We start from the raw sequence: 14689 nt of genomic DNA on the forward strand, positions 1-14689 counted from the left end.
CATAAAATATAAGCAAATTTCGGGAGAGATAACAGATCGACCTTTACGAATCCTTTTTAGCTTCAGATCATACCAGACCTCACCCCTAACTTCCACACCCCCCAACCCACATCCCCACCTCCAATGCTAGGCTCTTCCAGCCCTTCCTGCCTGGGAGCTTTTGAGCTTGCTCTGTCTTCTGCCTGGGATGCTCTTCCCTCTCTTAAAAAGCTAACTCCCAGTCCTTCAAAACCCAGGCAATGTCACTCACTGTTCCAAGTCTGTTCTCCAAGGCATGCTTAGTTTACCTGTGGGTTCCCTGACTACCTCCCATCTCTTAGCTCTTGTCCCACTCAGTCAATGGCATACAGGTCCGTCTTCCCGCCAGGTTAAGATGCCATCAAAGACAAGAACTGTCTCTTGTTCATCATTGAAACTTTTGCATTTAGAACATTAACTGGCCTACAGTAGATTCTTTAAAACTATTTATGGAATGAATGAATTCTTTACTGCCAACATGTTTCAGTGGGGTGGTGGTGCAGGGTTGGGGGTAGAGAAAATATGAAAATGCAAAGAGAAAAAGGAGCCTGCGTGCAAAGGAAAGAGGTGGGGGTCACCTGAAGGCGGAGGTTCCTGAAGGCAAACTCCTCTGAGGACAGCTTTGCAAATGGCCAGTCCCTTTTAAAGGCATGCTAAGTCTTCAGATAACTCTAACTGACAGCTGTAATTTAAGATGTGTTATACATGAGATGTACTTGCCAAAGTCATGCTTGATGACTTATATCTCACACAATGAAATAGGGCAAAATTAAAAACTCAAATTGCTTTGGGTTTGTATTGGTTCCCGGATCCTGGGTTACATCATTCTTACTGTTATGTTAAACATTAACAGCAATAAAAAAACAGAAAAAGAAAGGTGGCGGGGCTGGGGGTTGGGGACACTCACATAGGGGAGGATATTTTGATTGAACACAGGCCTGACGGAATCTTATTTTCTTCTTAGGAATCCTAGAAAACAGAAAACAACAGGAAGATGTCTTATTGGGAAATATCCCCATCAACTTCACCATGAGTCAAACAAGGAAGAACACTTCCTCAGAAGGAGAAACTAAGCGCCAGACTTCATCTGTCAACAAATTTCTCAGGGGCTCCAAAGCTGAAAGCAGAAAAGAGAACAATGACCTTAAAACAACTGATTCACAACCCAGCAACTGGATACAGAAGACAGCCCCCTCAGAGACTGGTAAGCTGCTGGCTGCTGGTGTTTTGCTGTTGTATTTGTTTTGTTTTTACTTCCACAATTAAAACATTTTTATTTTTAATTTTTGTGGGTACATCATAGGTGTATATATTTATGGGGTATATGAGATGTTTCAATACAGGCATGTAATGCCTAATAATCACACTGTGGAGAATGGGATATCCATCCCCTCAAGCATTTATCCTTTGTGTTACAAACAATCCCATTATACTTTCAGTTTTATTTATATATTTATTTGGAGACAGAGTTTTGCTCTTGTCACCCAGCCTGGAGTGCAATGGCATGATCTCAGCTCATAGTAACCTCTGCCTCCCAGGTTCAAGCGATTCTCCTGCCTCAGCCTCCCAAGTAGCTGGAATTACAGGTGCACACCACCATGCCCAGTTAATTTTTGTATTTTTAGTAGAGATGGGGTTTCACTGCCTTGGCCAGGCTGGTCTCGAATTCCTGACCTCTGGTGACCCTCCTGCCTTGGCCTCCCAAAGTGCTGGGATTACAGGTGTAAGCCACCATGCCAGGCCTCTTTTAGTTATTTTTAAATGTACAGTAATTTAATTGCACATTTAAAAATAACTAAAAGAGCATAACAGGTTGCTTGTAACACAACAGATAAATATAGTCACCCTGTTGTGCTATCAAACAGTAGATCTTATATATTCTATATTCTATTTTTTCTATACCCATTAACCACCCACACCTCCCCCACCAACAACACACACACCCTTCCCAGCCTCTGTATTTCTTTGTTTTTTAGAGTTTTCTTCTAAAGTGATCTTATGGGTTAAACTAAAGACTTTAAGACTTTTGAGACTAAAGACTCAAACTATGAGTCTCTGTGCTAATCATTTATTATGTTACTTAAATGCTTTAAATGATTCATAATTTTACTTTTAAATTGTTAAAAGCAACATAACACTACAGAAAGGTTTAGGGAAAATACCAAACTTCCTTTCATTATAACACAAATGATCTTTTCTTTAAGATTCTTCTCAGTCTTTTTTTTTCATGTGCATGCATTTATGTTCTATCAGTCAGCAGGTAATCCCTGCGCTAAGTGTTAGAAATACAGCCATGAAAAGGACCAAATGCAGATATAACTTCAGGTGGTGATAAATGATGTGAAGAAAAATAATGCAGGCTAAGGAGACAAAGAATGATGGGATGGGGTGCTATTTACATGGGGGTGGAGGAAAGAAGTCTTCGATTTGGAAGCATTTGAACAGCAATCTGAATAAAATCAGCTGTGTTGAATGAATGACTAAAGCCAGCCACTTATGTATTTGTGGAAATAGCTTTCCAGGCAAAGGGACTACACATGCAAAGGCCCCAGCTAGCACCGAGCCTAGAGTGTTTGAGAGAGAGTCAGGAAGTCGGGGTGCTGAAGCAGGATGGGAGACATGGAGAGGAAGGGGTAGTGGAAGACAAGTCAGAGAGGTCGCTGGGGCCAGATTGGCATCTTTTCCACAGCTGTAATAGCTTACAGTTAACTTCCTGAGTTTATATGGAGCTGTGATCCTACTTCTGGAACATATTATTATATTGTTCAATTCCCCCTTTGCTACATGATGCTCACATGCATAATTTTCATGGTTGCATAATATTCCATTACATTCGTATGTCTTTTTTTTTTTTTTTTTGAGGCGGAGTCTTGCTTTGTCGCCCAGGCTGGAGTGTTGTGGCGCGATCTCGGCTCACTGCAAGCTCCACCTCCCGGGTTCACACCATTCTCCTGCCTCAGCCTCCCGAGTAGCTGGGACTACAGGCGCCTGCCACCACACCCAACTAATTTTTTTGTGTGTTTTTAGTAGAGATGGGGTTTCACCGTGTTAGCCAGGATGGTCTCGATCTCCTGACCTCGTGATCCGCCCACCTCAGCCTCCCGAAGTGCCGGGATTACAAGCGTGAGCCACTGCACCCGGCCACATTCATATGTCTTAATTACTCAGTGAGTTCCTTGTTTGTCCTTCAATGAGTATCTTTGGATTTCCTTCTTTCCCACTCCCTGTTTCACTATATTTCAGCTATTTTTAAAGTATAAATTTCTAGAACAGGGATTGCAAATTCAAGGGTTACGAAAATAAATATTGTCAAATCTCTCTCTAAAGTTACGTGTTATGTGCAATGTCATCAATATATTATCTATTAGATTAAAAGCATTTTAAAAACATTTTAAGCATATGCAAAAATAGAATAAAGAATCCCCATGGTCACCTACCTTTAGTAATTATCAGTTAGGCATAGTGGCTCATGCCTGTAATCCCAACACTTTGACAGGCTGAGGCAGGAGGATTGCTTAAGGCCAGTAGTTTAAGACCAGCCTGGGCAGTATAGCAAGACTCCATCTCAGCCGGGTGCGGTGGCTCACGCCTGTAATCCCAACACTTTGGGAGGCCGAGGCAGGCAGATCATGAGGTCAGGAGATCGAGACCATCCTGGCTAATATGGTAAAACCCAGTCTCTACTAAAAATATAAAAGAGTAGCCAAGTATGGTGGCAGGCGCCTGTAATCCCAGCTACTCGGGAGGCTGAGGCAGGAGAATCCCTTGAACCTGGGAGGCGGAGGTTGCAGTGAGCTGAGATCACGCCACTGCACCACTGTACTCCAGTCTGGGTGACACAGTGAGACTCCGTCTCAAACAACAATAACAACAACAACAACAACAAACACTCCATCTCTAGAAAATAGTTAAAAATTAGCTGGGCATGGTGGTGTGTGCCTGTGGTCCTAGCTACTCTGGAGGCTGAGGTGGGATGATTGCTTGAATCTTAGAGGTTGAAGCTGTGGTGAGCCATGATTGCACCACTGGACTCCAGGCTGGGTGACAGAGCAAGACCCTCAAAAAACAAAAACAAAAACAAAAAAACCCTTGGCCGATTTTCTTTCTTTCTTTCTTTCTTTCTTTCTTTCTTTCTTTCTTTCTTTCTTTCTTTCTTTCTTTCTTTCTTTCTTTCTTTCTTTCTTTCTTTCTTTCTTTCTTTCTTTCTTTCTTTCTTTCTTTTTCTCTCTTTCTCTCTTTCTCTCTCTCTCTCTCTCTCTCTCTCTCTCTCTCTTTCCCTCTCTCTCTCTCTCTCTCTCTCTCTCTCTCTCTCTCTCTCTCTCTCTTCGACAGAGTTTCGCACCATCACCCAGGCTGGAGTGCAGCACTGTGATCTCGGCTCACTGCAACCTCTGCCTCCCGGGTTCAAGTCATTCTTCTGCCTCAGCCTCCCAAGTAGCTGAAACTACAGGCGTGAGCCACCATGCCCAGGTAATATTTTTGTATTTTTAGTAGAGATGGGATTTCACCTTGTGGGCCAGGCTGATCTCAAACTCCTGACCTCAGGTGGTCTGCCTGCCTCGGCCTCCCAAAGTACTGGGATTACAGGCCTGGCCAGGAGCCACCATGCCTAGCCAATTTTATATCATTTATACCTACCCTCCCTTCCATCAGATTGTTTGCCATCAAATGCCAAAAATAATACAGTTTTAGCAGCAAGTTGATTAAATGTATTTTAAGTATGTTTTTATATATAGGAAATTAAAGTCTCTTTAAAAGAAGACCATCTCTATCAGAAAATTGTTCATTTTTGTTCTAGAGTGTGATTTAGAGCATCAGGAATGAGATTAATGAATAAATGTAATCGTGATTAAATTAACAGTGCAAAACCAAGCCAGGGTCCTCCCTGCTATGCAACACTGACCACCCAAGCTGCTTAGTTCTTCATTTCTATTTCTCCCAAAATTCAATGGCTCCTGGAGTCATGTTAATTCTGTCCCCAAATAGCTCTCCCACCTGGTTCTTCCTGCCCATTGCTGCTGCCTAGCTCTCATTGTCTCTTGCCTGGAGTACGCAATAGCTTCCTAACTGGTTTTTCTGCTTCTAGTCTTGCTCTCTTGCCAATCTGTCCTCCACACTGCCACAGTGCTCTTTCTAAACCACAGATATGGTGGTGTCTCTCGCCTGCTTAAAATCCTTCACTGAGTTTCTCTCATCTATATTCCCAAGCATGGCCTTCAAGATATTGGTGATCAGTTGGATACTGGATATCTCTTCATGACCTTTGCCTTCTCCCACCTCCCACCACAGCACCACCCTCATCCTCTGCGTGTGGCACTCTGATTTACTTATAATTCCCTGTACTGGCCACATTCTTCTCCTCCCCAGCAAGTGGTTCTTTGTGGCTAGAAAGATGTTCCCTCGTGTCACCATCCTCCCCTGCAGCCCTCCCTGACATATCCCTCTCTCATGTCCACCCACCTGGATGACTCCCACTCTTCCTTTAAGGTGCAATCCAGGTACCAGTTTCTCTTGGAAACTTCCCGAGACCCACTTCCTCGACCTGGAATCCCCAGACTTGGGGTACTTATTGTCAGTGAAGTGTGCAACCACACACCCCTGCGTGCCTCTGCTTCTCATCTATATGGTAATGGTGGCTTTCTTGCTGTCTCTCTCATGAAACAGTCAGCTCTTTGAAAGCAGGAACTTGTTATCTTGGTTCCTGGTACAGTACCACCCATGTTAGCAATGTGTAATAACGTCTTATGAATGTCGAGTGTTTTGGTTGACAAACCTTGACAGATTTCAGTCGGAAAGGAACTTAGTGAGAGCACGAAGGACCAAGAGCTTCGTTCGGAGCTAACACAGCTCGGAAAAGGCCTCAATCTCCACAGAGCTGCTCCTGTGTGGTTACTAATGCGCCCCCCATGGGTGCCTCCCACCCCACTCCAGCCTGGCTGCAGCAGCCCTGATTCACCCGTTCTACACAGTGAGCTGTGACATAAGGTATCCTGTGAAGAGAAGGTTTCATATATTTTTTTCTTTTTCTTTTTTTTTGAGACAGAGCCTTACTCTGTCACCCAGGCTGGAGTACAGTGGCGCAATCTCAGCTCACTGCAATCTCCACCTCCCGGGTTCAAGAGATTCTTGTGCCTCAGCCTCCCTACTAGCTGGGACTACAGGCTCCTGCCACTGCTCTTGGCTAATTTGGTTTCATAGGTTTTTTTGTTTTTTTTGAGATGGAGTCTTGCTCTGTTGCCCAGGCTGGAGTACAGTGGGATGATCTCAGCTTACTGCAACCTCTGCCTCCGGGTTCAAGCAGTTCTCCTGCCTCAGCCTCCCAAGTAGCTGGGATTACAGGTGCACGCCAGTATGCCTGGCAAATTTTTGTGTTTTTACTAGAGATGGTGTTTTGCCATGTTGGCCAGGCTGGTTTCGAACTCCTGACCTCAGGTGATCCACCCGTCTCAGCTTTCCAAAGTGCTGGGATTACGGGCATGAGCCACAGTGGCCGGCCGGTTTCACAGATTTTTTAAAAATTGAAATCATGATCTGTGAGGAGATGTCCAGAGGTCTCATAAGTTAGTACTTACTTTTATATTTAAGTGTTTTGATAAAGATTTATCATGATGATTTATTTTGGTAATTGAGTAACTGTAAAACCAATATTCATTCATTCAATTGTTTGCTCTTTCAACAAATATTTACCAAGTACCTCTCAGGTAAAAGGACCTGCAGATTACCATGTCCCTGGGAGGTTCCAGTAAGTTTAAATCACGATGCTCTTGAGAAATGAACCAGGCATTTCATAGATGAGTAAACCAAGGCTCAGAAAGATTAAGTGACTTGTTCCTCGAACAGACCCGTGATTTGGACCAGGTCTTCCGACTGCTTACTTGTCAGTCACATCAAACATGACAGAGCACCCAGTAGGATGTGAACTGAGAAGAGATTTCTGTGTCTGTCAGTTTCTAGGTTATTGCTGGTGACCTTTGAGAAACAATTGATTTAGATAGAGGAGTGTAGCAACCAGAAGGTAGAGGGTTAACTTGCAAATGCGGGGAAGGAGTTGGACCGGCAAGTGCAAACCACTCTTTCCAAACATTTGACAGTAAAGGAAATGCTTGACAGAGCAGTGTCTTGAGGAGAAAACAGAAGAGTGGGTTTGGTGGGGCTGGAACTTGGGCATGATTGTAGGTTGAGATAAAAAGCTTAAAAACAAAAGAGAAACAGCAATAAGATACAACGCAGAAAAAATTTTTTAAATACAAAAATAAAACACACACACCATAGGCTTTGGAACAAACTATTCTGGGTTCAAATTCAGGCTCTGCTTCTTCCTAGTTAATCATTTCTCTAAGTTTCCAAATCTATGAAATGGATTGTGACTCCTTTAGACAAAATGTACTGTACTTTCTGGCACCTAAGAGGCTGCCCCTCCCTGTCTCCTATCCACAACTCTGCTCTGCCCCACCCAAAATTAGGGTTGCCAGAGAAAATACATGCGATAGTTGAGACATATAAAATGATTCCTTGTTGATTTGGAATTTAAATTTAACTGGGCACGCCGTTGTTGTTTTTCCTAAATCTGGCAACTCTACCCAAAATTAAATACCTTGTATCCAATGTGCCATAAAAATGGAAGGTGAGAATGAAAGGTTACATGGTGGATGCTGCTGCCTCCTACTGGTGAAATGTGGTAACACCAATCATCCCAACAAGGATGTGTATCCTACATGCCGTTTTCTTAGACCAAACAGGAAGCCACAGGACTGCTGTGGATTAGAGGTGCAGTTTTTATTATCCTGCTAATCATTTGGTCTAAATTTATTACCACCGCAATCCTACTATCTTTTACTTTTCACTGGTACCAATGTATTTCTTATTAGCTATGTGGTCTTACACCTTTTTGTCAGGGTTAATGTTACTGCACATTCCAGAACTTATTATTTCCTATTGGATTTCAATATACATAATCTATATGTTTAAAATTGTATATTTCACTTATAAAACCACTTTAAAATCACTGTCAGTACATGTCTATTCACTTTTCCTTACAAAAGTATGATATATTTTATGTATGTCTTGAATGCTGGCACCTGGCAGGCCATGGTGACTCACATGTGTAATCCCAGCACTTTGGGAGGCTGGGTGGGTGGATCACCTGAGGTCAGGAGTTCAAGACCAGCCTGGCCAAAATGGCGAACCCTCGTCTCTACTAAAAATACAAAAATTAGCCGGGCATGGTGGCAGGTGCTTGTAGCTCAGCTACTCGGGAGGCTGAGGCAGGAGAATTGCTTGAACCTGGGAGGTGGAGGTTGCAGTGAGCTGAGACTGTGCCACTGCACTCTAACCTGGGCGACAGAGTGAGACTCCATCCCACCCCCCACAAAAAAAGAAAAGCTGGCACGTACAAGTAGGCGAAGAACTGAGTACATAACAGGTGCTCAATAAAATGATAGCTTTTATTATTATAGTGCTATGTTTTTTCTTTTTTCTTTTCTTTCTTTCTTTCTTTTTTTTTTTGAGACGCAGTCTCGCTCTGTCACCAGGCTGGAGTGCAGTGGCGTAATTTCAGCTTACTGCAATCTCTGCCTGCGGGGTTCAAGAGATTCCCCTGCCTCAGCCTCCTGAGTAGCTGGGACTACAGGCATGCACCACCACGCCTGGCTAATTTTTTGTATTTTAGTAGAGACAGTGTTTCACCATGTTGGCCAGGATGGTGTCAATCTCCTGACCTCGTGATCCGCCCACCTCAGCCTCCCAAAGTGCTAGGATTACAGGCATGAGGCACCGCGCCCAGCCACTATCATGTTATTATAGTGTTATTACAGAGGAAGCTGGTGAAGGTGCCACAGTAGTCCCTAGTAACAAGAAGGACAAATGAGGCTTTCCAAATGCACTTTCTGGCAGGAGTTGAGAAAAAGCAAAAGCTCTCCCAGGACTAGTTTCTCTGGATATGTGTTTGCCAATTGAATGGTCTAGGAATGACCGGCAAGAATTCCACTCACCCCATGTAGCCATTTGAAGCTCCTTGATGGTGATTTCAATGCTCTCCCTTCTTCACCTGCTTGGTTTGAGTAGGCAAGTATCTCTGCTTCCTCCCTAGTAGTTGCATTCACCAAAGATATGTGTGCCCTTCAAGTAAGCAAGCATCTCAAAAGCTGGTCTGACAGGTTTACTTCTCACCTAGGAATGCAGCTCTGTCTTCATGCTGAGAAGCCCAGGTCAGGTCATGATAGAAAAGCCACTGAGTTCCTCAGGCTCCTGAAGCAGTGTCTGAGTGCCTGGTGGCAGAAACAGTGGTTAGTTAAGCTTTGTCCCTAGTAAATGGCTCTGCCTCTGAGTTGAGGTTTTTATAAAAGAGCAATTCAGAGTTATGCAGTCTTTTCATTTATCTGATTGTGCTCACTATGCATCTTTAATACATCCATCATTAACAGCAAATTCTTTTTTATGCTTATCACACAGCTAAGCCTCTCAGTTCAGAAATGGAATTGAGATCCAGTATGGAGAAATACGAGCAGTTCCTGCAGAAGCTGGGCAAAAAGGCTGTCAACAAGTGTCTAGATTTGAATAACTGTGGATTAACAACAGCAGACATGAAAGAAATGGGTCTGTATGCAGTGGACTTTGCATAGAGGAAGATAGGGCCTTTCCACTGAGATAAGCAGATAAAACGTACTCAGCTACCCACCTAGTAGCCCCAAGTCTGCTAAGTGGTCCCCGACAATTGCAGAAATAGCACCGCTTTTTTTTTTTTTTTTTTTTTTTTTTAAAGATAAAGGCCAGGCGTGGTGGCTTACGCCTGTAATCCCAGCACTTTGGGAGGCCGAGGTGGGTGAATCACAGGGTTAGGAGTTCAAGACCAGCCTGGCCAAGATGGTGAAACCCCGTCTCTACTAAAAATACAAAATAATTAGCCAGGCGTGGTGGCAGATGCCTATAATCCCAGCTACTCGGGAGGCTGAGGCAGAGAACTGCTTGAACCCAGGAGGCAGAGGTCGCAGTGAGCCAGGATTGCGCCACTGCACTCCAGCCTGGCAACAGTTGAGACTCTTCACACACACACACACAAAAGCAAAGCAAGTTAATTGATCCTTCCTTAAGTTTTGAAGACTTCAGCTGAATTTAGGAAAAGAGGCTGTATGAAATCTTACAGACACACTCCTGCATTTTCAGACTGCAGTTATTTGGCAGAAATAAAAAACATCCTAAGAAATAGAAAAGTAAACATCACAATTTCTCCAATTGTACAGCTGAGGGCTCTTTGCCAAAAGTCAGCATGCCCACCCCTGTCTATTCTCTTACCATGTAAAACTATGTCCTGTGTGTATAGGCATTGCATTTTATTTACTGCAAATCCCAAGGCACATACACATACCTGTATTTTCTTCTGTTCACTTCTAGTTGCCTTGCTGCCTTTTCTCCCAGACTTGGAAGAACTGGATATCTCCTGGAATGATTTTGTAGGTGGAACCCTCCATTCTATCACTCAGCAAATGCATCTGGTCAGCAAGTTAAAAATCTTGAGGCTGGGTAGCTGCAGACTTACCACTGATGACGTTCAAGCACTGGGTATGATGAATGCATTTCTTAAAAAATTGATTCGCGGTGGCTCAAGCCTGTAATCCCAGCACTTTGGGAGGCCGAGACGGGCGGATCACGAGGTCAGGAGATCGAGACCATCATGGCTAACACGGTGAAACCCCATCTCTACTGAAAAATACAAAAAACTAGCCGGGCGAGGTGGCGGGCGCCTGTAGTCCCAGCTTACTCGGGAGGCTGAGGCAGGAGAATGGCGTGAACCCGGGAGGCGGAGCTTGCAGTGAGCTGAGATCCGGCCACTGCACTCCAGCCTGGGCAACAGAGCGAGACTCCGTCCCCCCCCCCCAAAAAAAAAAAAAAAAATTGATTCGGCCGGGTGTCGTGGCTCACGCCTATAATCCTAACACTTTGGGAGGCTGAGGTCGACAGATTGCCTGAGCTCAGGAGTTCGAGACCAGCCTGGGCAACATAGTGAAACCCCATCTCTACTAAAATACAAAAAATTAGCCAGGTGTGGTGGTAGGTGCCTGTAATCCCAGCTACTCGGGAAGCTGAGGCAGGAGGATTGCTTGAACCTGGGAGGCGGAAGTTGCAGTGAGCCGAGATCATGCCACTGCACACCAGCCTAGATGACAGAGCAAGACTCCATCTCCAAAAAAAAGAAGAAGAAGAAGAAGATGGGTTCACTCAATGCACCTTTGCAAGCTGAATCCTCAAGGGCAAACTATCTCTGTTGCCTGCTCCATTGGGGATCATGATCAAGGGCATTATGCTGTATTGGGCACTTGTATAACTGCTAAAAAGTCATGTAAACCATGTCTAGGTCTGTGCTAAGCTCTGTGGATAGAGAAAAGAACAAAGCTGACCAGGTCCCTGCTTTCATGTAGTTTGTTTATTTATTTATTTATTTATTTATTTATTTATTTATTTGAGATGGAGGCTCACTCTGTTGCCCAGGCTGGAGTGCAGTGGTGCAATCTCGGCTCACTGCAACCTCTGCCTCCCGGGTTCAAGCAGTTCTCCTGCCTCAGCCTTCCAAGTAGCTGGGATTACAGGTGTGCACCTCCATATCCGGCTAATTTTTGTATTTTTAGTAGAGATGGAGTTTCACCATGTAGGCCAGGCTGATCTCGAACGCCTGACCTCAGGGAATCCACCCGCCTCAGCCTCCCGAAGTGCTGAGATTATAGACGTGAGCCACCGTGTCCGGCCTCATGTAGTTTAAATGGAGGTTACTGTAAAACATGCTCACACTGGGTCTCAGTTACTTCATGTGTAAAATAGAGGAGTTAGAGTAGACAAGAATTAAGTTCTTTTACAATTCCAAAAGAATACTTCTCTCTTCTATTTTCCCACCCACATTTTGAAAAATTAAACAAAACAAGATTTTTAAGTTAATAGTTTAACTAGAACTAGAACCTCCATTAAGTTAGGTTTATATATGGAACATAGAATTAAATCTGTACAATGTCATTCTACTTATCCAACTGCTGTACCAAAATGCTTGCTGGTTTATTACATGTCTTTGATACTTTTTAATCTTCTTTTGTTGTAAAGTTTCTTATTTTCATGACTTATTTTAATCCTTTACATCTATTTAAAGATTTCTGTAAAAACAACACATTGTATGCCAAATATCTCCGCTTGTCAGTCCTTCCCTGGAAATGGGGGCAGCTGACATCCCCTGGCCCATGCCTCCTGTAGCTGAGGAGAAACATTACACATCTCAGGTTGGCCAGATCCTACTTCAAATCCTAGTGCTCACCCCGACCCCTGGCCTTTTTGTTTTGAGATGGCTTTTCATTCTTGTCACCCAGGCTGGAGTGTAGTGATGCAATCTTGGCTCACTGAAACCTCTGCCTCCCTGGTTCAAGTGATTCTCCTACCTCAGCCTCCCAAGAGCTGGGATTACAAGAGTGCACCACCATGTCCGGCTAATTTTTTGTATTTTTTTGTATTTTAGGCATGCACCACTATGACTGGCTAATTTTTATAATTATTTTGTATTTTTTGTATTTTTAGTAGATCCTACTTCAAATCCTAGTGTCTATCCCCCAGCCCCCACCCCCGCCTTTTTTTTTGAGATGGCGTTTCATTCTTGTTGCCTAGGCTGGAGTGCAGTGGTACAATCTTGGCTCACTGAAACCTCCACCTCCCTGATTCAAGTGATTCTTCTGCCTCAGCCTCCCAAGTAGCTGGGATTACAGGCGTGCACCACCATGCCCAGCCAATTTTTTTGTATTTTTAGTAGAGACAGGGTTTCACCATGCTGGCCAGGCTGGTTTTGAACTCCTGACTTCAAGTGATCTGGCCGCCTTGGCCTCCCAAAGTGCTAGGATTACAGGCATGAACCACCACACCCGGCCCCTACTGCCACTTTTAACTAGCTTTGTGAACATGGACAAATAATTTAACTTTTCTGAGCCTCAGTTTTCTTTTCTTTTCTTTTTTTTTTTTGAGGCAGAGTCTCGCTCTGTCGCCCAGACTGGAGTGCAGTGGCCGGATCTCAGCTCACTGCAAGCTCTGCCTCCCAGGTTTACGCCATTCTCCTGCCTCAGCCTCCTGTAGCTGGGACTACAGGCGCCCGCCACCGCGCCCAGCTAGTTTTTGGTATTTTTTAGTAGAGACGGGGTTTCACCACGTTAGCCAGGATGGTCTCCATCTCCCGACCTCGTGATCCGCCCGTCTCGGCCTCCCAAAGTGCTGGGATTACAGGCTTGAGCCACCGCGCCCGGCCCCCTCAGTTTTCTTGTATCTGAAATAGGGATAACTTCCCTCTCAAAAAATTGTTGCAAGGATTAAACAATTTCTTTAAAGTACCTACTGCATGCCTGGTGCATAATAGGTACTCAATAACTGATAGTCCTTCTTTCTCCATTCTGTCATCTAAGATCACCTTTCTTTGGGTTTACATGATCAGTTTAGCCCCACATTAAGCAGCTGGTTATTGTGTAGCAGACTCACAATTTTAACATACCATTACTCACGTGTGAAAAGACAACTTTCTTATTTTCTATGATTAACCTGATCTTTTTCCTGATCCTCCATCCTTAGAAAACAAGAAAATGAAATTTCTGCCTGGGACCTGTTCCAAACTTACCTGGTTGAGGAGGGAGTCTGTACTGTTGTTGTTCTGATGTTTGTGCCCTTTTCCCTCTCCCAGAGTTATTTCTTCTCTGGAAGGACTTCTGCATCCTCTCCCATCAGGAGGGGCTTACCTATCTATCATCCATACTCTGTCTTCTTCACTCAGTCTTAATGTAGATGGGGTATAGGGAAAATAAATGGTTTCTTGATAAGAGAACATAAATCAGAAGGCATTTCAAAATTGTTACACCCATTATAATAGTTTAGTACCGGGTGGCAAATGCATGGCACTCCAGTACCATGACCACTGCAGACATAACTAATCAATCATGAGCTCTTTCTCCCTGATCCTGGGGAACACCTCAGAACTATAGAAAGTCACCCCCAATTGACTGGCAAGTGCACACAAAATGATGCCTGTTCATTGCTGGCTTAAGATGCTATAACTGCTAGAGAATATGCATTTTAGCATGGGGTTCCTGGATTTCTAAAACCTTAATCCATGGAATGAACAAACAATGGTAGAAGTTCAAACTCAGGAGTGGGTAGTAAAGAGGCTTCTAGATACAGGGGATTTGCCAGAATGCTTAATTATTTGCACATTGAGAAAGTACATTTTCCATGTATGTGTCTACCCCCAAGGCAGGGAAAATCATTCCTAAGGGCTGATCTGTCTGGTCACTTCTCCTATTTTCTCCCAGCCTCCACTCTGCAGCCCTGGGAGCTTTCCTGTGTGTAATGGTTTCAGAAATATTAGTTTTCATCCCTGTTTCACTGCACCCTTCTTTACCCCTTAAGGCAGCATGGCTGTTATAAGATGCTAGTGCCTGATACTCTATTATTAGTTTCTCTCTGTAGTGGTCAGTTCAGGTTGCATGTGATATTCCATATATATATATATATATATATATATATATATGCATGTGATATTCTTGACTTTGGAGAGAGCTTTACTATATATACAGGCATGTGATATTCTTGGCGTTGGAGAGAGCTTTACCTCTGTGGCGGCCAGTTATCTGCTTTGCCTCACTTCTATCCCTGGTCAAACTTCTCA

At 43.9% G+C, this 14689-nt stretch overlaps 1 protein-coding gene across 3 annotated transcripts in view; it reads left to right on the forward strand.

Annotated features, from left to right (window-relative positions):
• The first annotated feature begins 1027 nt into the window (after positions 1-1027).
• The window catches only part of LRRC31 (leucine rich repeat containing 31), a 30735-nt gene continuing 17073 nt past the window's right edge, over positions 1028-14689 (forward strand). For 2 of the 3 annotated variants that reach the window (XM_010388339.2, XM_010352498.2), the window contains exons 1-3: positions 1028-1222; positions 9469-9612; positions 10408-10575. In XM_010388339.2, the coding sequence (XP_010386641.2) occupies positions 1048-1222; positions 9469-9612; positions 10408-10575 (487 nt within the window). In that variant the 5' untranslated portion in view covers positions 1028-1047. The remainder of the gene's footprint in view (positions 1223-9468; positions 9613-10407; positions 10576-14689) is intronic. The other variant, XM_010389071.2, reaches the window with a different exon arrangement.

The sequence above is a fragment of the Rhinopithecus roxellana genome, chromosome 1 (assembly GCF_007565055.1).
Source record: "Rhinopithecus roxellana isolate Shanxi Qingling chromosome 1, ASM756505v1, whole genome shotgun sequence".
NCBI classification, from domain to species: Eukaryota; Metazoa; Chordata; class Mammalia; order Primates; family Cercopithecidae; genus Rhinopithecus; species Rhinopithecus roxellana.